General features: G+C 40.5%; 2 protein-coding genes across 7 annotated transcripts in view; both read right to left on the bottom strand.

Annotated features, from left to right (window-relative positions):
• Positions 1-16,145, bottom strand: part of PHLPP2 (PH domain and leucine rich repeat protein phosphatase 2) — a 63,612-nt gene extending 47,467 nt beyond the window's left edge. The window contains exons 1-2 of one of the 3 annotated variants that reach the window (XM_015100531.4): positions 16,025-16,145; positions 8,582-8,859 (exon numbers count right to left, since the gene is read on the bottom strand). In XM_015100531.4, coding sequence (XP_014956017.2) covers positions 8,582-8,859; positions 16,025-16,123 — 377 coding nt within the window. In that variant the 5' untranslated portion in view covers positions 16,124-16,145. Of the gene's footprint in view, positions 1-3,901; positions 4,005-8,581; positions 8,860-10,651; positions 10,877-16,024 lie in introns of those variants that run through there. The other 2 variants (XM_042231901.2, XM_042231902.2) reach the window with 2 other exon arrangements.
• A 3,752-nt stretch (positions 16,146-19,897) lies between these two features.
• AP1G1 (adaptor related protein complex 1 subunit gamma 1) overlaps positions 19,898-25,313 on the bottom strand; it is an 82,229-nt gene continuing 76,813 nt past the window's right edge. For all 4 annotated transcript variants that reach the window (XM_060398459.1, XM_060398461.1, XM_004015118.5 and 1 more), the window contains one exon: positions 19,898-24,083. In XM_060398459.1, coding sequence (XP_060254442.1) covers positions 23,982-24,083 — 102 coding nt within the window. In that variant the 3' untranslated portion in view covers positions 19,898-23,981. The remainder of the gene's footprint in view (positions 24,084-25,313) is intronic.

The raw sequence follows: 25,313 nt of genomic DNA, 5'->3' as shown, positions 1-25,313 counted from the left end.
AAAGTAGAATGTCTCCCCCAACTGAAACAACAATCAAAAAACAAGTATAGGAAAGCCTATGTGTTTAAAATATCTTGAAGAACATCACTCTTTAAAAGGATTCTGTTTAGAAAACTTAAGACTTGTATTAATCGCAAGAAACATGATACACCTTCCATCAAGGCATAAAGACATGAAGGATCTGTGTTTTGTGGTTCAAGAACTAGAAAATACTAGTTGGCAATAAGATTTACTTTTTAAAAACATGAAATGAGAATACTATAAAGTGAAATATAAACAACTGTAAAAAAATTATAATGTAGAAATGGAAATCATATTGATGCATACAAAAAAAAAAGACAAAAATAAAAGCCACGATATGGCCCCTCCTGACCCTCCTGACTCAGTTCTGACTTCCAGCTTCTGTAAACTCAGTACTACATGGGGAATGACCAAAGAACTAAAAGCCTACAAAGATCAGCAAATACTGAATTTAACAGAAATGGAAAATATATTTTTCAAAATAAAAACATCAGTTACAATGAATCTCTAATCAAATAAAAGAAAAGTCCACAAAGGGTTGTGACAATATTGGGTACCTTCCTCATACAACGGTAGAATCCTTCAAAGAAGGATACATTTTAAGAGAGACTTGTAATAAACTATCCTGGAGGGGTCAATTAGTCATGTAACAGGAAGACTGGCTGAAGGATTAAGCTGAAGACAGGGTGACCAGGGGCATAAACAGCTCCATCTTTCCATGTCAAGAATGGTTATTAGATTTAGTCTAGATTGATCCAAAGAAAGGCACTATGACCAGTAAGAAGTTGCACAGGTAGCCTTGGATTAAAAATGAGGCAGAACCTTAATAGTTAGAGATGCCCAATAATGAAACAGATTGTCCACCAAAATAGCTCAGAGGGAGCCACCTGTCACAGACAATTTAGAAGAGTCTGCTCTAGGAATCAAGTCAGGCCAGATGATCTCTAGGGTCTTTTACAACTCAGGGGTCCATGATGTATCTAAGACACCTTCCTAATACAGTACAAATTCTACCTAATCACTGCTATTATTTTTGGATACAGAGTTCAATGTATTTAACTATAATTCCACATATATGGTGTGTGTGTGTGTGTGTGTGTATATATATATGACCATATATACTATAATGATCACCTATTAAGACCAAGAAACTTTAACTCAAGCTCTATCTTATCAGCTCAATTTTCTTATTTCTCTCTAGAAAACCAAGACAATTGTAAACATCCTAACATATTTTGCATCATCAGATTTCCTGATCTAAAAAGGCTCTGTAGATTTTGGAAACCCTCTTTAACTAGTTCCACCAAAAGAAAGTATTTTCCCTGGGAGAGAGGGAAAAAAACTAAGAGAAACTCCACATCTGCTCTCATCAATTTAGCATAAATGAGCAAACAAGAAATATTTCAAGAACTGCAAAAACAAGTAAAACAAGGGACTAATTCCATTTACTCATTAAACTCATCTGCTTAAGGGAGTAGAGAGTATGGGGGAGGGAAAATTCTATCATATGCTTATGGATCAATTCTGTGTTCCAAAGTTCCAAAAGTTTAACAGGCTGCTAATTTATGTGTTAAATCTCTCATAAATCAAAGGAAATACACTCTATTGAAAAACAGGTGTAAGACAGAGTATGTTAGCAAAGAAAAGGTTCCATTCATGATTTGAAATACTCCCGTTAAGGCTTTAAGAAGAGACAATAAGACTATTGTGAACAGTGTGCTTCTCGGGCTTCCAGAAGCTACAATAGTCCTTGTAAATCTGAATATATGTGCATCTAGTTATTTTTCTCCAAACCAGCCAACCAATACAGTAATGCTATCAACAGTGTTTGTAGCGCTTGCATGCTAAGTCACTTCAATCATGTCCAACTCTTTGCAACCCTATGGACTATAGTCCGTGTAGCTCTTAGCCAACAGCTATTCTGAACAGTGCCCACAGTTAAATTACAGGTAAGAGAAGGATAAGTTTCATTTCAGGGATCACTCCACATCAAGGAACATGAAACCGAGCAAACTCCAGGATATAGTGGAAGACAGGAACCTGGTGTGCTATACAATCCACGGGGCCCCAAAGAGTAGGTCTTTAGTAACTAAACAACAACAATCACTCCACAAGAACTCTAGTTAATAGTAGGAGTACCTTCTTGCAACCCAACACACTGTATCCAAGACCCTAACACAGCATAGAGCAGCATTTTATACATCAAAGTCAGGTTAAAACTCAATCTCTAGCCAATAAGGTAAAATCTGCAAACTTTTAAGACCAACAATACATATAATGATACAGAAAACAAGGATACTTTGATAAATGTTTACTTCATATCTGACACTATGCTCGGAGAAGTCAATGGTACTCCACTCCAGTACTCTTGCCTGGAAAATCCCATGGATGGAGGAGCCTGGAAGGCTGCAGTCCACGGGGTCGCTGAGGGTCGGACATGACTGAGCAACTTCACTTTCACTTTTCACTTTCATGCACTGGAGAAGGCAACCCACTCCACTGTTCTTGCCTAGAGAATCCCGGGGATGGGGGAGCCTGGTGGGCTGCTGTCTACGGGGTCGCACAGAGTCGGACACGACTGAAGCGACTTAGCAGCAACAGCAGCAGCAGACATTATGCTAGAAGTGTCTCACATTTTACAAAACTAGGAAATAAGTACAAGAGAGAGTCGCATAATTAGTACATTTGGCATCAGGGTTTGAACCTATGTCAATTTCCTTACAAAGCCTAGCCTTTAGGCAAACAATATTATTATTATTATTTTTTTAACAATATTATTTTTAAATGTAGTTAAAATAATTTATGCAGAAGAGAGCTCAAAGTACTTCCTATGTTAACTTGTACCAGGAATGTAAAAAGTTATGTTTTAAAATTATTGTACATCGTTAGTCTGATACATCCTCATTTCAAAGATATACTATTTTATGCATCACTGTTGTGTAAGAATCCTGCTAGTCTTTGTAGTCCCTGGTTTCTGTGAGAGGGATTTTAGATTCTTGAAATTTCCTGAGTAATGGAAGTGTCTTAGTTATTCACAAGCGCCTTGGATCACCTCTCAGTTTATGCTAAGAGATGAGCTGACACAGGATGGGAGCTGGTCACAGAAAGACCAACCTCCTGAAGAGAGGCTTGGGGCTTGACATGAGCCCAATCTTGGGGGAAGAGAGGGCTGGAGATTTAAATTTGAGTTCAAGCACAAGATCAAGGATTAAATCAATCAATCCTACCCTATTACTCAACAAAAACTCTGTACTGAAGCTTCCTGATGGATGAACACATGTGCTGGGAGGGTAATACGGATGCTCCCTATGTGTGTATTCATTTGGTTCAGCCAATAGAGAATCAATCCCTGGTCTGGGAAGATCCCCTGGAGAAGGGAATGGCTACCCACTCCAGTATTCTTGCCTGGAGAATTCCATAGACAGAGGAATCTGGTGGGCCACAGTCCTTGGAGTTACAAAAAATCAGACATGACTGAGCGACTAACACCTATACTTAAATAGTAATCTTAAATACTGCTTCCTTGAGTTCGGTGAGACATTCTAGTGAATTACTGAACCTGAAGGGGTGCAATAACGTTGTGATAGTTGCAGATGTAATGTCCTTTAACTTGTGAAGGAAGTCTGTGCAAAGTCTGGGTGGTTATTGTCAGAACTGTATCTCAGTAAACCAGACGGCATTGCAATAACCATTAAGAAAAAAAACACTGCCAATTAGACTATGACCTACCAACAAATGTAAAATACACACTGATTTCAGAAGTGAAAAACTAAAATGTAAAAGCAAAATTTTCATAAAAGACAAATTACTTAACGTATAACACATTCTTTTACAGTTTAAAATAGTACAGAAATATGAAACAAAACAATCTTTTTCCTACCTCAGAGTTAATCAGCTCAGTATGTATTCTGAAACAGGACTTTCCACTCCCCTTTTTAATGTTAAAATATGGTAAACGAAACTTCAGACACTTGTAAGAGGTCACCTAGCAAGTCAGTGATAGTAAAGGAATTACAACTCAGGATTCCAAATCGCAAGGGCATAACTTTCTGCTAGACATATCTTATCAATTATGAACTTATCTTAAAAAATAGTGTATCAGCCACCGAAATCTTAGTCATTTTGATGACTAAAAATAAAAGTAAATGTATGACCATGAGCCAAAGGGCATTTCGTTTTGTTAAGGTAATGTTGTTACAACTTTTCAAAGAGAAGGCAATGATTACACTAAGCTTCACTAGTGAGTCATTTATCACTTAAACAGTCCAATAAAACAGACAGACCAAATATTATGTAAAGAACACTGGACTGGGAGACAGGACACCTGTGTTCCAGCTAAAGCTCTAGCACCACGCAGCTGCAGGAATGTGCTGTGGACCTCACCTCTCCAGTCCTCGGTTTCACATCTATAAACCGAAGGAAAATGGTTTCTGTGACTCCCATGGGGAAGTTGCTAGCCTTTTAGGCAGGACAATTTTTGCTGTACAAGACTTTCCCACACATTGAGGATATTAAGGTTCTCTGGCCCTTGTTCCCTAAATGCTGGTAATTCTCTCCTGTAGTTGTGATGACAAAAGCGAGGCCCCCACACATATTCCCAGATGGAAAGGGCAGGAGGTGGCAGGGCTGTTAGGTCAGGTTCATTTTCCTAGTAGGTATCTCTCTCAGGTTCCTTCGAGTGCTAAAATTCTATAAATTCATAACCCCTCAGTTAAATTCAAGTGACAAGTCCATAACTAAAAAAGAGTAAGGAAAGAAGAAAATCATGGATGATTTAGGAAAAATAATGGGGTAATTTTAGTGCCAATAATCCCATTTCTAGGACCCAGCCCACAGAAATCAACAATTTAAGATAAATGGGGAGAGAAAAAAAAAAAAACTCATGGGCAAAGTTTAGTTATCACACTATTTCTGAGTGTTGAATGACTTGAAGCAACCCGAAGAGGTTAACACTAACTAGGACCAGGAATCATTTTAAGTACTTTACTTCCTTGAGACTCAAAATGTAGCACATTACGTAGGAGCTTAACACAGACCCCAGAGCCACTGAATCAGAATCTGTCTTTGAACAAACTCCCCAGGTGGATATTAGAGTTTAAGAAGCCTTACAAGTATAAACTCATTTAATCTTCATAACATGTATAATTTACTTAACCCTTGGATAACTCTATAATATAAATATTATCATCCTCCATTGTATAGATTAGTAAACTGAAGACAAAGCATTAGGTCATTTGCACAGTTAACAGTCTGAGCCAGGATTTGAACCCACAAGCTCTCAATCCAGAACCCAAGCTCTAAGCCATTACTGCATATTAGTTCTCAAGTTTTAAATAAGTTACAACATATGCATAAAATAGAGTACTCTGTAGCTATTAAAACTGGTATCTAAGGGATTTTTAACGACACAAGGAAATTAGTTGAGGTAAGCAGTAAATAAAATTGAACAAATAAATGGTATGAGTCCAATTACGTAATTTTTAAAAATTAGACATACCTACTAATTTTGAAAAAGAGCTGGAAAAAAATGTCAGGGTGTTGGGGGAAGGGGGAAGGCAATATATGGAAGCTAGTGTCAGAATCTAGAGTTCAAATTCCAGGTCTCACCAGCTGAGTGATTCTAGATGAAACGATTAACTCTTTTAAGACTCATTTCCCTCATCTATAAAATGGGGAGAATATTTACCTCATAAAATTGTCATGAGGATTAAATGAGATAATCTACTAAAAGTCTAAGTATTGGAAATTATTATTTCTTTGTACATTTTTTCACTTTTTCCAAAATCTCTACAGTGATCATAAACTACACTCCAATAATTAAAGAAGAGATATTGCCTGACCTTGAACATACTACCGGATCTCTCAAAAAGCCTCAGTTTTCCTCACTGAGAAGGAATAATCCTACCTCTCTTACAGTTACTGTGAAGAGTTAAGGAGAAAAAAATGCATAAAGCAGTAAGCCTGCTAACTAGCAAAAGAAAGCACTTAATGTTAGCTAAAATCTATCATCACCATTATTGTTTCTTTGGCTAACTGAGACTTATCTCCTACTCCAGCAAAGTAAATATATTCATATCTCAAATACTGTATGATACCACTTACACATGGAATCTAAAAAAACACAACGAAACTAGTGAATGTGTAACAAAAAAGAAGCAGACTCAACAGACACAGAGAACAAACTAGTGGTTACCTGCGAGGGGGTCGGGGGAGATTTGGCAGGGGTGGAAGAGTAGGAGGTACAGTTTATTTCGTATAAGACATGCTACAAGGATGTACTGTATAGTACAGGGAATACAGCCAATATTTTGTAATAACTGTAAATGGAGTGCAACCTTTAAAAATTGTATAAAACATTAAAAAAATTTTTTTAATTTTAGAAAAAGGAAAAAAATATATTCATATCTTCAAACCACAGTTCAATAGTGTTTTCATTATTTTGTAATCAATTCATTGTTTTGTTTCCAAAAAGCTATTTCATTACAAAATTATCAAAGCTACACTCTCCATTTTAAGGACAGTTTAGGTTCACAAAAGTAAATTGTATTGCATTTGGACTCTTAACTAACAATACAATTAGTAGTAGCAAGCCAATTCTAGTGGGCTTTTTTCCACTTTTCTAATATCTCTGTATACATACACATTGGTATACAGATGAGTAAGTCTAAGGTTTAAATACTTGAACTCCATCAGTCACTACCAGCTATAATGTAGGTCAAGGCTTTCCACCTGATAAAATTAGATCGGAATCAGTGTTAAGATTTAGAAAAGCCTAAGGATCACCCAGTCTGATCCTTTCATTTTACAAATGGATTTAGGAAATGTAGTTAACTGGTGAACAAGGAAAACATTCAAGTGCTAATCTACTTTTTCAGGAATTAGTCCAATTCTAAAAGGAACACACAATAAACCTCAGTTTAGACTTTTAAAATGGTATCAATTTTTAGCTCAGCTAAATGTGTTACTATTATTACCACATTTTTAGGTGGAAGCGGGAGCCTCCTTTCTCACTTTCAACAGTATTGAATCCACAGTTTTGAAATTCTGTTTGAAGACATTTACTTATTACTGAAAAAGGGGAAGTGAGAAAGACACTTAAGGAGCTCTTATCTGAGGTATAACTCAAAGAGCTGCTAATAGAGTTTTATTTTTTTTAAAGCTGAATCAGAGTTCACATGCACAGTGTAAGACTACTTTGAGACTACTTTGTTTCTTCGTATTTATATAAGATTTTAAGGAAAACACAAATGGCTTTTAAGCTTATGAAAATACGCTCAACCTCACTGTATCACATAAGTGAAAATTAAAATAACAAAATTCCTATCAGATTTCCAAACATATAAGTTTTCAGGCTTGAAAATAGATTTGTCCTTGGAATGCTGAATTTACAATTCTCTAAAAACTGTTGACAATCATTTCTATTCACAATCTAGTATGTGCTCATGCGTGAGGAAGTCAAAACATGTAAAATTTAACACTAACGTGTTCTGGAGAAAGTAAGGGCGAAATAGGTATACTTTTACATTATTCATCAAAGTATAACTTCTATGAAGAGGAATTTGACAATATCTATCAAAATAAAAAATGCACATATTCTTTGAGACAGCAACTCCATTCCTAAGATGACTTCCACGTGGGAGAAATATCACAGGTACAAGGATATTCACTGCAGCAGTGCTTGTAGTAAAAAAAACTGCTAACAACCTATAGACCCACTAATGGGAGACTGGCTAAATTTATGGTAGACTTGTAGAATGGAATACTATGTAGCCATTAAATAAATGAAAATTACAAAATATTAATATGGAAAGGTATCTAAGATAGTGAGTGGACAAGGCACTGCATATAGCACCATCAGTTTTAAAAATTCATATACAAATAGTGACACCTACTCATGCATGAGCATAGGTACTTGTCATTCTCTATTTCCTTTTATACCTTTTTATTTCATTCTATTTACCTGTATCATTAAAAAAAATAAAACTTCAGGGACTTCCCTGGTGGTTCAGTGTAGCGATCTGTCTTGCAACATAGGCAACACAGGTTCTGTCCCTTCTGGGAAGATCCCACTCCTGCGGAGCAGCTAAGCCCATGCACCACAACTACCACAACTTTAAGGCCCACGTGCCTTAAAGCCCATGATTCACGACAAGAAAAGCCACTGCAATGAGAAGCCCACGCACTGCAACTAGAGCGGCCCTGGCTCGCTGTAACTAGCGCAAGCCTGTGCACAGCGATGAGGACCCAGCACAGTCAAAAGTAATAAAAATAAATAAACAATTTTTTAAAAAGAAAATAAAACTTAAAAAATTATTAATTGTTAATTTAGATATTCAACCCGTGATGTAACCCAAATGAAGTAACTATCAAATTTTCCTCCTCTAATACTTTTTAAATTCAAGGATTCTAATGTCAGCATTCTAAGGACAAGTCTATTTTCAAGCCTTGTGACTATAACCATCATCAGCTCCAGCACAAATAAAATCCTAAAGCCCACTTCCAAGCAGAAACACATATGACTTATACTGTAGTAGAATTAATGGTAAAACTCTGACCTCACCTGACCAGGTCTCCATGAAGCTGCAAATAAAGACTTTCCCTTCCCTCTCCAGCACAAATTTCTGATGCTGGTGTCTCTACTGTGCAAAGGACAAGATGTAAGTCAGAGGAGGAGGAGGCAGCAGAGGAAGTGGTGGTTGTAGTGGCAGTGGTCGTGTCCGCTCCATACAGGTAAACACAGCCTCTCTTCACATCTTCTCTCAGCCAGTCTCTCTCCCGAGAACCAAACCTACTTCTCCTATTCAAACAATTTCTGCTCCCATTGCGCTTCATATTTCTCTAAAAAACAAGTCAAGAAAAAGAGATCGTTAGCCCAACTGTCCGACTGAGTTAGACATATTTGGTCCTTACCCCACCTTTCCACTCCTTATTCACCAATACTTGGCTGGGCACCACTTCCTCTCATGGAGCCTTCTGCACCTGCCACGCCCATCCCAACAACTAGAAAGTTTCATTCTCTTTCCTGGCAGCTGTTCATGTCTCTGCCCATCATCTTCTGACACCTTTTTTATGTTTTCAGAAAAATGTCAAGAACAACAGTAGTATGCACACTACCTAACTTTCACAAACTTTTATATTTTGCCAGATTTAGTTCAGATCATTATTCTAAAGAACATATATATGATACAACCTTACATATATAGCTAAAGCCACCCACTACCTGAAACCTCATTTCTCTTCTCCCTCCCCAGAAACAAACACTCCACTATACTGTTTATCATCCCATGCATTTTTTTACATTTGCCCTATATGTATACATCTATAAACTCTAATACTGTTTTACATAATTTAAAACTGTATCTAAAACCTGACATACATATGTTTCACCCTGTCATTGTTTTTCCCCTTGACTCAACACTGGTTTAGAAATATATCTATGATATTACACCCAGCTCATTCTTTTGAATACCATTCCACTGCATGACACACCAAAATTTATCCCTTCTCCTACTAAAGGCATTTAGATTGTTTCTAATTTTTCATTGTGGGAAACAGTGAAAAACAATGCTGCAATGAACATTTTTTTATATCTCCATCTGAAAACTTCAGATGGAGATATACATCTGAGGCAGAGGGTCCTCATCCTCTGCCTTATATTCCAAACAAGCAAGTACAGAATCAACACAACGCTGCACAAATATTCTTTCCATTCTCATGTTTTAAAAAAAAAATTCCTGCTGCCTTTGAAAACTTAGGTGTGCATATACATTGCAAAATCACATCACCTCAAAGCAAAAACAACTGCTGCAGCAACATACTGCTGCTGCTGCTAAGTCACTCAGTCGTGTCCGACTCTGTGCGACCCCATAGACGGCAGCCCACCAGGCTCCCCCGTCCCTGGGATTCTCCAGGCAAGAACACTGGAGTGGGTTGCCATTTCGTCTCTAAAGATCAATATTGACCTGCTCTATTTTTATAATGGGCCATTTCTATTCCCTTTAATAAAAAAACCAATTTCCACATAGTTACTCTGATGCACCTCTCCTGGTCCACTCCCCACTGCTTTTCACTCTGTTTCAGTCATATCCAACTCCCCCAAAATACCAACTATTTCACAATTCCATGACTTACCTGAAAATCCTCCTCCATCTTGTCCACCTCAGTAGTTATCCCTCAAAATTACTCAAATGTCACCCTCTCTATGGAGTTTTCCATGTCTCCCATTCCCATTTTCTCCTATCTTGAAAGAATTAATTACTCTCTCCTCAGCAGAACTTTTCCACCTTAAACATACTTCCACTACTACGTAAATCACCCTATGTTTTTAATTATTTGGTATTTTGTCCTCTGTTTACACTGAGAAACTATTATAGTGCCTTAGAGCCTAGGTGGCACAGAGATACATGCACAACTCAGGTGATATCACAGAAATTTATCCCTGGTCCCTACTGAAGCCTGACTAGCTCTGGCAAGAAGCTGAATAAACTTGGGGGGAAAAAAATCTCCATTTTTTAATAGGAAACCTTATAATCTTTCCTTTCTATCAGCCACAAAGCAAATACTTTTGCTAATATTCCTCATTGGAAAACAGAAATATCTATAATAAAGCTGATATTATTCTTGTACTTACTGAGATTAAATATTTGAAGATAACTGTAGCACCTAACGGAGACAGCAATGGCAACCCACTCCAGTACTCTTGCCTGGAAAATCCCACAGACGGAGGAGCCTGGTAAGCTGCAGTCCATGGGGTTGCTAGGAGTCGGACACGACTGAGCGACTTCACTTTCACTTTTCACTTTCATGCATTGAAGTAGGAAATGACAACCCACTCCAGCGTTCTTGCCTGGAGAATCCCAGGGACGGGGGAGCCTGGTGGGCTGCCGACTATGGGGTCATACAGAGTCAGACACGACTGAAGGTGCAGCAGCAGCACCTAAAATTCAATCTCTGAAGATGATAAAGAAAGGGGAAGAAAAAGAACGTATTCCCCATGTGGAGAGAAAGAAAAATAAGAAATGAGAGTGGCTTCACTGTTTAAATTTAGGATAATAGTTAAATTGATCATTTTATAGATCTCAGGGGTTGCAGTATGGCTAAACCAAAACCATGAGGATTATTACTGATACTAACTTTAGATAAATAGAGTAAAGCCCTGCCACAAGTGGGAACTAGGTCTCTTTATTCTCATCAAGAGCATTTTCTCAAAGCTGAACATATTAGAATTAACAAAGGGCTTTTAAGCACTTATAAACAAGGGACCATCATATCTGCACGACTAAATAATCTTAACCAGTGCATAATTAACCAACTGATTTTAAGTATTTATTTTTATTCTTTGGGAAAGATCAACTGATCCTCTGAAAACAGTGTCCATATGGTACAGCTACATTTATGCAAAGAAACCCCGCATTTTCAGTGGAGAGAAAGTTCACTCACTGCTATCGAGAGGGCCATGGACACTGCTCCACAAATCCATCAGAAAGAATCCTTAAAAAAACTTAAGGTCAAACAATATCCCACTAACCTTCTCAATCTTAGAAAAGTCAAGGCAGACCCCAGGAGGTATTACATTAATTCACCCATGATTCTTCTTCGGTGAGAATGTTTAACAGTAATTTTTTAATGTGAATATCTATTTCCCTTAAAAGACTATACATAAATTCTTTAAGAAAGCTACACTCTTGAAACACATGTGTTGTTGGTCAAAGAATGTATCTCCTTTTATATGACATATTCTACCCTATGAAAATAAACGGCTGAGTTAGAACTTCAGTAGATATTCTCTTAAACCTGATCAATGGGCATTCAAAGGTCTAGATACCAAGGCATAGCCTTCTGGGAAAAATCTAGATGAACTGGTTAGCTATAATTATTGTTTAGCCGCTAAGTCATGTCCAATTCTTTTGCAACCCCATGGACTGTAGCCCACCAGGCTCCTCCGTCCAGGGGATTTCCCAGGCAAGAATACTGGAATAGATTACCATCTTCTCCTCCAGGGAATCTTCCCAACCCAGGGACTGAACCTGAGTCTCTTGGACTCCAGGCGGATTCTTTACCACTGAGCCATCAGGGAAGCCCTTAGCTATCATTAGTCACTGCTGAATTACCGACGGTAAAGCGTCTGCCGACAGTGCAGGAGATCCGGGTTTGATCCCTGGGTCAGGAAGATCTCCTGGAGAAGGAAATGGCACCCCACTCCAGTACTCTTGCCTGGAAAATCCCATGGACCAAGGAGCCTGGTAGGCTACAGTCCATGGGGTTGCAGAGAGTCGGACACGAATGAGTGACTTCACTTCACTTCATTTCCTTCTCCATGACCTAAACCATCAAGGAAGTATTGGGAAGGTCAGTTCTCTCCTTTAAGATGCCTGTAGCTTTTTGAATCACTATTCCACTGGAATTGCTAGATTGAAAATACTTTATTTCCTCACTTACTCTTCTTATATAAGAACTACTGACAAGCTTCTCTAAAAGGGAACACAACCATAATCATCCTCCCATCAAACAAGTGTATTAAGAGCACATTTAAGATTTAAAGATATTTCTAGATAGTAGAAATCTTTAGAGGAAGCGATGAACTAAGTACTTACTTCAGTTTTACACTTTCCACCCTCTAAAAAATGAAGACAACATTGAGGGCTAGCTCTGATTAGTTCAAAGGTGATAAAACTATTAAACGCTCACACACAATTAACTCTAGATATGCATGGTAGAGTTGGGGGCTTCCCTGGTGGCTCAGAGGTTAAAGCATCTGCCTGGAATGCGGGAGACTTGGGTTCGATCCCTGGGTCGGGAAGATCCCCTGGAGAAGGAAATGGCAACCCACTCTAGTACTCTTGCCTGGAGAATCCCATGGAGGGAGGAGCCTGGTAGGCTACAGTCCATGGGGTTGCAAAGAGTCGGACACGACTGAGCGACTTCACACCATGCATGGTAGAACAGGGTCTACTGAAGTAACTCTCCATACTCAGTGAGTTCTAGACTGTGAAATATCCTAAAGCAGGATATGTGTTCCCGCATTCAAAAGTTCAGAATGATATGGGCTCATCTCAGAATACACATGCTAAGGAATATCTTGAAATGGATGGAAGAGATAAAGAGAGGAAGAATATTTCAGTTCATTAAAATCTTTTTGTTAGTGATTGATTTTAAAAACCACATGTGCACATCAATTTGATAAAAACTTGAAACTACTATTGAAAAAACAGGTCTCATAGCAGTCACTGACTTGATGAACTATAATTTCATTTATTATACAGACTCAGTTAAAAAAAAAAGTGAAAGAGTTGGACATGACTGAGCAACTAAACTGAGTAAAAAAAAAAAAAGCTAAACTATAGCAAACATCTGGAAATTTTTGCTTCAAGTATACTCCTGATAATCTTAAAGAATATTAAAAATATACTTACATTCCAACTACAGTTATGAAGGACTATATTCTAAATAGCAATTTGCTAAATAAGATTCTGAATCCAAATTCTGAATCAAATTTTCCAATACTCCATATAGTGGTGTGTGCGTGCTTAGTCACTTCAGCTGTGTCCTACTCTTTGTGACCCCATGGATCATAGTGTGCCAGGCTCCTCTGTCCATAGGATTTTCCTGGCAAGAATACCAGAATGGGTTGCTATGCCCTCCTCCAGGGCATCTTCCTGGCCCAGGGACTGAACTGACATCTCCTACATCCTGTATCGCAGGGAGAATCTTTACCGCTGAGCCACCTGGGAAGCCCTAGATCTCACCTGACTAAGTTACACCAGCTTAGCTATAATTGATGCTCATTATTTGATATTAAGTATTAGAGAAGGGGGCAGCAGAGGAGATCATTAGATGGCATCACTGACACAATGGACATGAATTTGAGCAAACTCCAGAAGACAGTGAAGGACAGAGGAGCCTAGTGCGCTATAGTCCATGGGGTCGCAAAGAGTTGGACACGACTTAGTGACTGAACAGCAACAGAAGAGTTACAAAAAAGAATGATAAGTCTTTTTCAAAGGGTTTTTGGAGAAGAGTATTAGGAGACAACAGATTCTGAAAGTCTTCTACTTATGTATTCCTTTCCCCTTTCACCTGGCACAAAGTTCAACCACTCAGCTACTAAAGTCAACTTCTGTTTGTAAAAAAACACACAGCACCTATTCTTCAGTCAATCCCGTTTATTGGCAAGAATGCAAAGGTCTTAAGACACTGTTAGCCTCCCATACCACCAGATCAGCACTAGACTAAGTATTAATTTCTGGAATCTTTCTAATGGCCTCCAGATTGGAACCCCAGTAGTAGGTTGGATCTTTTCCTGGAACTGTAGGACGCTGGGAATCTTCAATAAAGATCCTTATTTCTCAATTCCTTCCCTCCCACATCTCATTCCCCATGGAAAAATAGTTGCTGTAAAAACAGCAAAGGCTGTTTACCTTCAAGGCCAGAGGGCATTACCTATCTCTCAGACTTGCCCTTTCCTGATAAGCCAGGCCAGCAGAATTTTTTAAAGTTCATTCACAATTTATATTTTTGTGACCTTACAGTAAATATCCGAAAGCCTTTGAGTAATTAAATTTAAAACATGATTAAATAGTTTACAATAAATATGTAAAAGGTCTATGTGGAAGTGGAAGTTAACTACGAAAAGTTATTTCAAGTTCCTGTATTAAGATTGGGAGGTAGTAGCAGAAAATTTTTTTTATTTTACAGAGTTCTAATTTATGTGGTTTCGTGGATTCACCAGATGTTTCAAATCTACTATTTTTTTCAGTGTTGCCATCTTTGTGATGTCCTACGAATAACCTTAGTAGCAAGTACATGGTGCGCACTCTCAATCCCAAAGACCATTACTTAATAAATTTTTCAACATGATGTATTTTCATTGTTTTGCAAAGTATTTTCGAAACACGCCAAATCTAAATTTTCTTTGCTCTCTTCCTTTTCTCTGGCAAGTTTTAAATACTGCTAATTCCTCTTCCAGAACTTTAGAAGGAATTCCATTCCTTCTCCAGGACACCTAGTTTACGCATTTGACCTACGGAAAAATTTCTCTCCAACTAGATATTTCGAAGGCTAAAACTCCCTCCAGTGAATCTTCCACTCTCTCTCCTTCTAACCACCTTCACTGGCCCCACCCCACCCTACATTCCTTGTGCATTTTAACTTCTCCTCATCACCTTGAAGGCTCCATTCCCCCCACACCCCTTGCCGGCATCTGCCTTCATTTCCTCCTACTCCCCCTAATTCCAATTCCTGCCAAAAAGCCCCGTTAGCTGCCTGTTGCATAACTGCTCCCCCATCACCGTCTCCCTGGATTGTCAGCCCCGCTCCCGCCAGGAGGAATGCCCCCTTTTTGTCCAACCCCTCCTCCCTCCTGCAACACGCCCAGCGCTTCCCCGAGATTAAGCTCCTCCGGGGATTCTCTCTGCAGGCGGGACAGGTCGTGCTCCCAGGCCGGCGCTCGGGTGCGGGGAGCGGGTCTTAACTTCAGTGGGAAGCTCCGAGGGCAGAGGTTGCCGCGCCAGCCGGCGCAGCCCCGAACACCTCAGCGCCCGGCCAATCACCGCCGCCATCCTCCCGCTGCGGTGATGTCTTCAGGTGTCCGGGGAGAGAGCCCTGCGTACTTCCAGCTCCGCTCTCGGGCCAGGAGACGCCAGCCCGGGGCCGCGAGCGCGGCCGGAGGAAGCAGAGGCGGGCCCCCAGGTCCTGAAGGAGCCGAGTGGGCGGCGGCGGCCGGGTGGACGCCAGACCCAAGGCGTGGGCCTGTGAGGCGGGTGGCGCGCGGCCAGGGATGGGCAGCGGTGGGGACGGAGGCGGCCGCGGCCGCGGCCTCGGCGGGGGCCCGGCCCAGAGGCCTCAGCGGGTGCAGCGGCCCCTCCAGCCGGGCTTGGGGGCGACCGAGCCGCGAGGCTGACCGACCGACGCGAGGCGGGGGTCGCCTGCTACCTCACCCACCGCGCGGGGCAGGGGCGGCCTCTCCCTGCTCTCTCGCCCTCTCCAGCCCGCCCGAGCACCTCACCTTCAGGACCCGAATCCCGCCCGGCCGACGGCTCGCGGGCGCTTCAGGCGGCTCAGGGGGATCGAGCGGGCCCGCGGGTCCCGGCTCCACCTCCCCCATCGGCGGCTAGCGGCGGCTGCACAGGGACGCCCGGCCGGCGCGACGCCGCGCGGAGCCTCGGCGGCGCGCGCGAACACCCAGCAGCCCCGCCCCCCGCCGCCCTCTGGCCCCGCCCCTAGCCCCGCCCGTCCCTGGCCTGCGTAGCTGCGGGCCCGGTGCGTCCCGAGCGCTAAGGGACGCAGGCCACCGCCAGTCGGCCGGGGACTTCACGGGCGGAGCCCGGCGCCGCCGCAGGGCTGGGCCTTTACTGTCACCGCCGCCATCGCGTCGGTCAGTCAGCCTTCGGTTTGGAGGACTGAGGCGCAGGGAGAGTTATTTTCTGCTCTCCGCGACTCCTAAGTAGGGGCTGGACAGGGACAAGGGAGGTTTGCACCTGTCAACAGAGCCGGGAGGATGCTGTCTTCTGCAGAAGGTGGCTTTTGTAACTTACCTCTCCCAGACGTTTCCTCTCTACTCCAAAACTGGCCCGTCACCCTCACGGGTACAAAGCCATTGAACGAATTGAGAATACCCACCTTAGCAAGGCCCTTTCTCTTCTTTGTTGTAGATGGTCACAGCCTTCTTCAGAAAATTCGACCCCACCTTCTGTACAAAATGTCATCTCACCTCCCAGCCACATTTGAATTCCCTTTCTCTTCATGTAGTAGAATTTTCTGAATATTGTTCTCTGCTTCAAGCAGTAATGTGGTCTGGTCTCTAAGCTATTTTGTTATTTGCAATTCTAATTCAGAAATTTTTTATTTTCTTTTAGTTCCTGCAGTGATAATTTTGTGGCCGGCCAGTGAGCCAAATCAGAGAGCCTGATTCCAAATTTCAGCTCTACCAACCCCTTATTCTCTCTATACCCTTGTGCAATTTATTTGATCTAAGCCTTTGGTTCTTAGCTGTGAAACAGAAAATAGTCTGTCTAGGAGTTAAGTCTGAAGATTTTGCAAATGCATACAAAGTACTTGACACATAGTGATTCACAGCAGTCACTATTATTCTGAATTTTCAAATTGAAGATCCATTCAATTCCTCAGAGTCCTATTCTTAATTCTGCTCTTTATTTTCCTAGGAAACCCTCTAGACCTCTGAATTTTTAGGTCTTCCCCTCCTACACAGGTCTAAATCGTCAAGCAACTAAGGAATGAAGCAGAAAAAAAAAGTTTCTTACACTTTGAATAATTGGTATAAATGGTATCACCAATTATCCACTCCTTCAGATTACCTAGTCCAGACCAACTGTATGTTAAGAATATTTTAATTACAGGTTTAGTACAAGAGAGTTTGAGGTCTAACACTGCAAACTGTTCCCCTCTCTTCTAGGAGATTGGTCCATTTATAGACATTTTAAATTCTAAGACAAAATTTGACTCAAAGATTCTGACTCTATACAAATTATTTCTTCTGTGGAAGTTTGGTCACTACTTTCTCCCTTCACTTGAGTTACTTTATATATACACCAAAATTCCAATCTCCAGTTATCTTCATTTGTTTCATTTTAGTGAATTTAAAATAATGTCTCTGTCAGTCTGGCATAAGATGAAAAAAAGCTCTTATGTTGTCTGCCTCTGAGTTTTCCTTCTATCCTCAAATTACCTTCAAGAAAGCTACTCAGAGTTGTTGGGATTCATTTCAGTGCTTACTGAGTAACTTGCTCCAGCAAGGACACTCATATATAAGGGATAGGCACCAATATGGGGACAGAAGTGGACTTGACCAAGGGCAGAGGCAGAAAGAATGAATGCAGCTCAGAGTGTTTCTAAAAGCCCATTTCTTGAGGTATTACACGCTACTTTTTCCACATTTCATGAGCAGAAGTTCTCTCCAGGACCACCACCATTAGAAGTTGTACTGGGAAACAGCAGCAGTTAGATGATGGGTTTGCTGTTGTTATGATTAATGTAGTGGGCATCAATTCAGAATACCAGCATATGCTGAGTTATGTATTTACTACTTCTTCAGCAGCAACAGTAGTACTTTCAAAAGTAGAACAAAAAGCTACAAGCCCAGGTGTTGTAGGGGTAACTTATGATACAGCTCTTTAAAAGTCTCCATTATTAAGATCCAATTCAGTTGAGTGGTGACGACCAGTTGACTGAGTTTTCCTTTCAAATCATGTATTGCCATTTACATTTTATACTGTTTCAAGGGTCACATATCCATGTTCTCCCCCCAGTTCAAGGCAGTGTGTATTATGTATGCCAAGGGTTATGTAACTACAGTTTCTGGAAATGGTAAACAGCTGAGACTAACCCTAAAAATAAATTCCTCTGGGAATTTTTTGCAAAAATCCATCTGCCCTCACTGCAGGTTCATCATTATAAAAATCACTGTTTGAATCAAGCCAAGAGACAGAGAAGTCATTAGACTACCTCCTTTCTGTATTCTTCCTATAAGCAGCTATGCATACCTCTCTCCACCTGAAAGGGGTTGGAGAGGGACACACACACAGCATTTATTCTAGGAGCTCTTCCTAATCCTCGCTACAAAATGGAAAGAGAAGTCTGGGAAAGGAGAGTTCATGTCTGCCAGATTTTGGTAAAGGAGTCTTAAGAGCTTTCTACATGTGCTTCTTTATAGCTAGTTCCCACTCCTTCAGTGATCACAAGTCATCTTTAGGCCTCAGTGCTTTGTTATTTCTACCATAGGCTGAGCAGATGTAGATATTCCTTCTTTTAGTTTTGAATAAACAAGGTGGACTTAACCTGGCCTCCAGGTTTATAGGACTGTTTTTTCCTTTGAACATTTCTATATTTTTTGAATCTGGAGACAATTGAACTAGAGCAGGAAATAGCATGAAAAATACTTAAAAGTGATAAAAATTAATTTGGTCCTTCTGGATGGAAGTTCAAATCTGCTACTCTTCATTGTATTGTTAGGAAAATGTCTGGAGTCTATTACTGCCTAACAGTTTCTAATGTAACTCTTATATTTTCATCTCATTACACAAAGGTGAAAATGTCAAGTAAATTTAATATTAGAAACAAATATGAATTTTAACTAAGCCACATACAAGGAAAGATTATAGAAATGTCACTTATCAAACAGCACCAAGGGGCACTTCTGCATAAACCAGATTAATTGCTAAGGCGTACTTCCTTCTACTTTTCAATTAAGGGACTATCATACTCTCCCTCTATCTCAATCAAGGTCAGGGATCATGTATAAGCTCCCAACTTTCAACCACTCTCACTTCTATGGGAGAGTTTGTATAAAATAGATCAGGAAACAGAATTCATTTTGGCTGGTCAAGGCTTCCTCTTCCTAGTCACAGATAAAAAACCACAAACAGAAGCTTATAGCTAAAAGTCCATGACCACCCTCAAATACATACTTCATCTAGACATGATTCAGTATTTTTACTTTGAGAATTCACCCATGTGGAGAAGATCAGCATGAAAACAGTCACTAGTTAAAATTTCCAACTATACTTTTTCTGTTAACTACCGAGGTTTTTTTTTTGTTTTTTTTTTTTGGGAGGGGGGCGCTTCTCTTGTGGCTCAGCTGGTAAAGAATCTGCCTGCAATGCGGGAGACCTGGGTTGGGAAGATCTCTTGGAGAAGGGAAGGGCCACCTACTCCAGTATGCTGGCCTGGAGAATTCGGGGTCACAGAGTCAGACACAACTGAGCAACTGAACAATCTTTTTTTTAATTTGTTTAAATTTCTCTCTTGCTAAGTTTTCTGTGGAAAAGGAACATGAACTGGTTAGTGGGTTTAGCTCAAAGCTCTGGAATAAGAACCCATCCAGGGCTTCTCCAACCCACTTGGAAGAAGTGAGGAAGCAAAATTTAAATCATTGAGTATTGACTTTTTATTATTAGTCACTGTTCATAATTTGTTTCAACCAAAAGACAATACACACAGCAGAATTCTAATGCATCCCATGTAAATGTTTACATCCATTTTATTCCTCACTCGCCTCGAAGACTTATCATTTAATTTTAAATTTTTTTTACATCTCAAAAATATGTCTGCAATAATTAGAACTTCATTAGCCATCCCACTTGGAAACAGCCTTTTAATATTTTTACAGTAAAGAAGATGTGATGGGGCTTAATGAAAATGTAACTTACAACATTATGAAAGAAAAGGGACTATACAGGGACACACTGGAGTTCACAGAGGAAAGAGTTCAGAAGCTCTTTCCCATGAGGCCCCCAAAGAGAAAACACAAACAAAAATACACAAAGCGCAACAGCAGGTTCCAAAAACAAAACAACGAAAAAACCTCCAATGCTCCATCTGGAAGCCAGAATCAGCCTCGTGGAAGTTTGTGAAGCAATTCTGCAAGCTGCTTCAGCTTTTTCTTCTGTTTGAATGTTTCAGGTCCTGGAACCCTGTAGATGGGACCCACTCTCTGCTATTGCTTGAAAGAAGTTATGCACTTCCAGTTCTACAAGCAGCCCCACCCTCCTGAGCGAGAGATGGTCAAAGTGTTTTCAACTTCAGGACTTTCTAAGCTAGTCCCTTCGGTGATCCTCCCCATTCCCAAACCCAAGTGCACAGACATGTACCACCTCTCCACCAACCACAGAGTACATGAATATCCACTTTTTGCTTTCTAGCTCCCTCTCTGTTTAGGACAGTGGGGATAAGATACATTCACTAGGAAAAAATTAACGCATTCAGACTTTCCTTCCCTTAGTTCTCATAGCCCGGTATTTTCCAATGCAGAAGATAATGAAGTTGAGCCTCAAAAACAGTGTCCCCTCATTTCCAACCTCTTATAAGAACAAACACAGAAAGCATGTTATATGATAGATGGAAACACTCAAACCATTAGTGCTGACAGTTTTTCTTATATCAATGTGACAAACAAGGGGTACAACCCACTCTTTAACCTAGCAAGAGGGGAGAATCCTCTCCCAAATGTTATGCTGAGGAATGTTTCTTTAAACGAGAAAGACTTTAAAATGAACAGATGATCACTATACACAGCATGAAGCGTTCCATGGCTGTCCAAATCACCTCAAGGTAAAGCACCGGAGCATTGGGGGAGAAGTTTCTTGGGTAGAGTACCCTTCCTACAATTTTTTTAGATTACTTAGATGAATTATCCCTTAGGATTCCTGTGAGGGCAGGGAGGACGTAGAGAATAAAAACTACTCTGGAAGAGGAAGAAAAAATGAGGTAAAAGTGCTTGTGAAATTATCCAAGTAAGTGCTTGTAGGCTCAACGGCTTATCACCCTAGAGTTATTAGAGCAGCCATGGAAATCACTCTTTCCTCACAATGGCTCTGAAGTTGTAAATCTATCCAAATTTGCTCCCCCTTGGATGGTTATACTAGGGAAAGAAAAGAACTAAAATGTGCAATATTGATAGAAAGTAAGACACCTCTCCTTTAGCACTGAGGCCAAGGGAGAGGAGAACGAATTCTGATCCTAGAAACTAAGGCACGCTGAAGCTTTCCAAGATCCTATCATTTGAAACAGTCTTTACAACCATCAGTGTCCAAGGCAAGTCATCTGGCTGCTAGTCCTTCAATATGGTGCTTAGGTTCACTCTCTGGAATCATTACATATTCTACACAGCACCCTTTGTGTTAAGGCCGATTTTTACTCTGTCTGGATGAAGCCATGGATGATCACATAACTCTACCTCAAACTACATTCACCCAAAGAGACTTTGTTCTCAGAGTAGCCCCTTTTCCAGCCCCATCAGGTAGCGCTGTCTCATAGCATGATCTTCAGCAGACTTCTGAGATTCAGTTTGGTTCAACTAAAGAAACTTGAGCTGGTTAACTATAGACGTGAGAGAGAAAATAAAGCCTCAACCACAAAAAGGAATGTTAGACAAATTCTATTCAAGAAATCCACCAATATTATGTTAATCCTATCACGTTTCACAGCGTTAAATACCCATCCAATGAAATCTGTCTGCAAAGAAACCTCTAAAGGTTACTTTTCATCATACAGGCAGAGCAGTTGTCTCAAACGTACACTAGTCCACACTTACTTTACTGAAAACTATGCACAAGATAATATTCTGTTCTTGACTCAGCCAACCATTTACCCGGTAGAGTAAGTTTTAGCAAATCTTGCTCTTATATACTAAAATAAGACCAGGAAGTTCCCCCATTGGAGCCTTTAGTTCAACTCCTGCTTGTCAAATGTTAGGAATAGTCTAGCATCTGATACAGAGCTAGATTTGACAAGACACTGAAGATTTTCAGTAAAGGCTTGGTGAAATGGAAAGGAAACAATGGCTATCTGTACCCAGTTCTAAGATCAAAGCCAAAGTAGTCCTTATACTGTACTCAATACAGTAACATTTGAAAATGTTTTAAGAGCAAGGTGGGCCTGGCCTTTCCTCTTCTTTAGCACATCAGACGTAGCGCCTGTGCGCCTGAAGGCACATGGTGCATTCAACCAGCGCCACAGGAGAGCCACCTTACCTCATGCCCGCACCTCAGTGCTGACTGGACACCACGAGGGGCCTTTCGAAAAGCACTAGGCATTCTCACTAGTTTAAAAAGCTCCAGATCTCAAGGCTTTGATGTAGATATTCATGAGTCTGGCCTCTCAAGAGAAAGACCAACTTCTCAGACTCAGGAAACGATAGTCCTACCCTACAGTGTCCCTGAGACTTCCTCTGACAGAGGGGACAAGGAAGCTTCAAGGCTTCATTCCAACACCATAAAGTACAATATAGGAAAGATTTCTTTAACCGTGTGGTCTTTATTTCAGTGCCAGTGTTACAGATACAACACAAATGTTCCAGTTAGAAGAAGAAATTCAAACGGAATGCCAAGGTCCAAGCCAGGCTCAGGAAATAAAAAGGGAGGTTTGGAGTAATGGAGAATATGACTCCAATACGCTCTAGGGTGAGTCAGATACTCACTCTTCATATGGGCAAAGGTGCTTTTGTTGAGGAGTTTGTACTTTAGAAGTGGCAAACTCCTCTTTCCACCCATTTACCATAGTTCATCAGGCAAGTTATGGGTTTAGGAGAAACTTTAAAATTTGTGGTGGAAACAGGGGCATTAATAACTATTAATATATCTTTTAGAAGTTGTCCACTTTGTACTTTAAGGGGAATCAGTTTCGAAAATCATGGAGAGAATTCATGACTACAGCTAAAAGAATGGAGAGAAAGGGGAGCTGGAAGAGCCTTGGAAGTTTCTATTACAAATAGAGCACCATAACCTTCATGCCAAATCTCAACACAAGCTCTTCTCAACTGCATCTGTCCAGTGTTTACAAATAACCTCTCAAGGTCTCACCAGTCCTTGGTAACAAACATACATATACATGTGTGTGTCTGTGTATATACAGCAATGCACAGAAAAGGGTACCAGGAGCCTAATGCCTCTTTCAAACATTGGGGGAACCAGTAGAAAAAGGCATGGCTCCCTCATGTCCACTGTTACATTTCCATTCTGAATGCCAGATGTAAGAAGCGCCTGAAGATGGTAACCCTGCTAGTGAGGAGTAAGTACCCCACCTCGCCCAGTCCACAGAGAAACACGGTAGAAAGAAGGGGCAACTCTTTGCTGCAGAGACAGAGTGAGTGTTTTCTTGTCATGGATTCCAGTCCTCTCCTCCAGACCAGCTGCTTATTTCCTCGGGGGCCCAGGGAATGTTGATTCTGGCTGTAAATGTAGGAGGGGTGGAGAAGTGCGGAAACAGGAGGAGAGGAGGAAGAGTGCAAAGTAGTCTCCAGAAGCAGCCGGCCTCAACAGTGGAGGAGAGGAGATTAGTCTTTAACAATGCTTCAAGGTCAGCAATAACTTTAGGAAAAATCCTCCTCAACAGTTCTCTTCAGTTCCTCATGCCCATGGTACAGTTGGGGGGGACTTGCCAGCGATCACAACCTCCTTCCCAGAGTTCCTTTGATTGAGTGGGATAAGAATGAGAATGGTGCTGGACCCTCATTGCCAGGACTGAGGGGGAAAGTTGTTCACCTCTGCTAGATCTTGCATTGCTGAGCCCTTGTGATTATATGTGAGCTTGATCCGCATTCGCAGCTGTTGCTGAAGAGAGGAAAAAAGAAAAAAAAAAATGACACACTGAAATAAAAACTCCAGAATCTGTAGAGTCTACAAATAGACTTTTTCTTTTGTTTTGGCCACAATGGGTAGCATGTGGGATCTTAGTTCCCTGACTAGGGATCGAACCCACATTCTTTGCAGTAGAAGCATGGAGTCTTAACCACTGGACCACCAAGGAAGTCCTACAAATGGACTTTTGATCACAGAAAACACAAATAATTGTGAAGCAGAACTGTCTCTTAAAATGACACACAGGCAAACAACAACAACAACAAACGCCTAGTACTGTAGCTACTGGCCAACGTCACGCAGTCGAGTAGAGAAAACGACCTCCAGATTGCAGCACTGGCTTCAACCCTAGAGCCACAGTACAGGACAAACCACTCGGGAGCATTTTCACAGTAACATCTGCTGAGTACTTTTCACAAGGATTTGACCCTTGTATCCAATTTTCTAGAAAAATGAGGTAAACATACTCATCTATTATAGTCTACATTCAGATATACTGGATGTTTTGTCTGTAAAACTGACAGTAAATGTGCATATCAACTTGTTTTGTTCTCAAGGCATAAAAGAAAAAAAGAAGAGTTAACCTAGGATAACAGTTATATTTTAAGAGAACTCAATTATACGTGCTGTTTACTTTATAAGGCAGATTTCAAACATTAATACACTAAGAAAATGTTTACTCTTTGTATCAGATCATCAAAAGAATTTGTACTTGTCCTTTTGGGCAGACAATCAAAATACAGTGGATAGCAGAGGAGAACCAAGGTGTTTTAAAAGCAGGAAATCATACTGGTATTTATGAGACACTACTAGAGATCTCTCAGAAGTCTCTAGAAATCCTCTGAACCATTTTCAAAAACTGCTGAAAACGAGACAACTGATCAATATTAAGTGGAGCCAATACACTTCTTTGAGAAGATGTAATAAAAATATTGCTTACTTTCAGGTGTTTGAAGTTATTTTTCATTTGGCTGCTTCATTGAAAATGTCTCCACTTCTGATATGCATACTTAATAATTACTGTAGTAAATGTGAATATCTGGTTCGATGCTCTCAACCTCAGACAACAACTAATATAGACTAAAATGTGTAAGCTTTCCACCTTCCCCATGCAAAAGACTAGATCTTTAAGCCTCTAAGTAGAGAAATATTTAAATGTATATTTTAATAAGATGCCATTAAACCATTTCATGTGTCTGGGCT

The sequence above is a fragment of the Ovis aries genome, chromosome 14, assembly GCF_016772045.2.
Source record: "Ovis aries strain OAR_USU_Benz2616 breed Rambouillet chromosome 14, ARS-UI_Ramb_v3.0, whole genome shotgun sequence".
Lineage (NCBI taxonomy): Eukaryota > Metazoa > Chordata > Mammalia > Artiodactyla > Bovidae > Ovis > Ovis aries.
The sequence above is the reverse complement of the archived record's forward strand: the minus strand, read 5'-3'. Positions and strand labels throughout refer to the sequence as shown.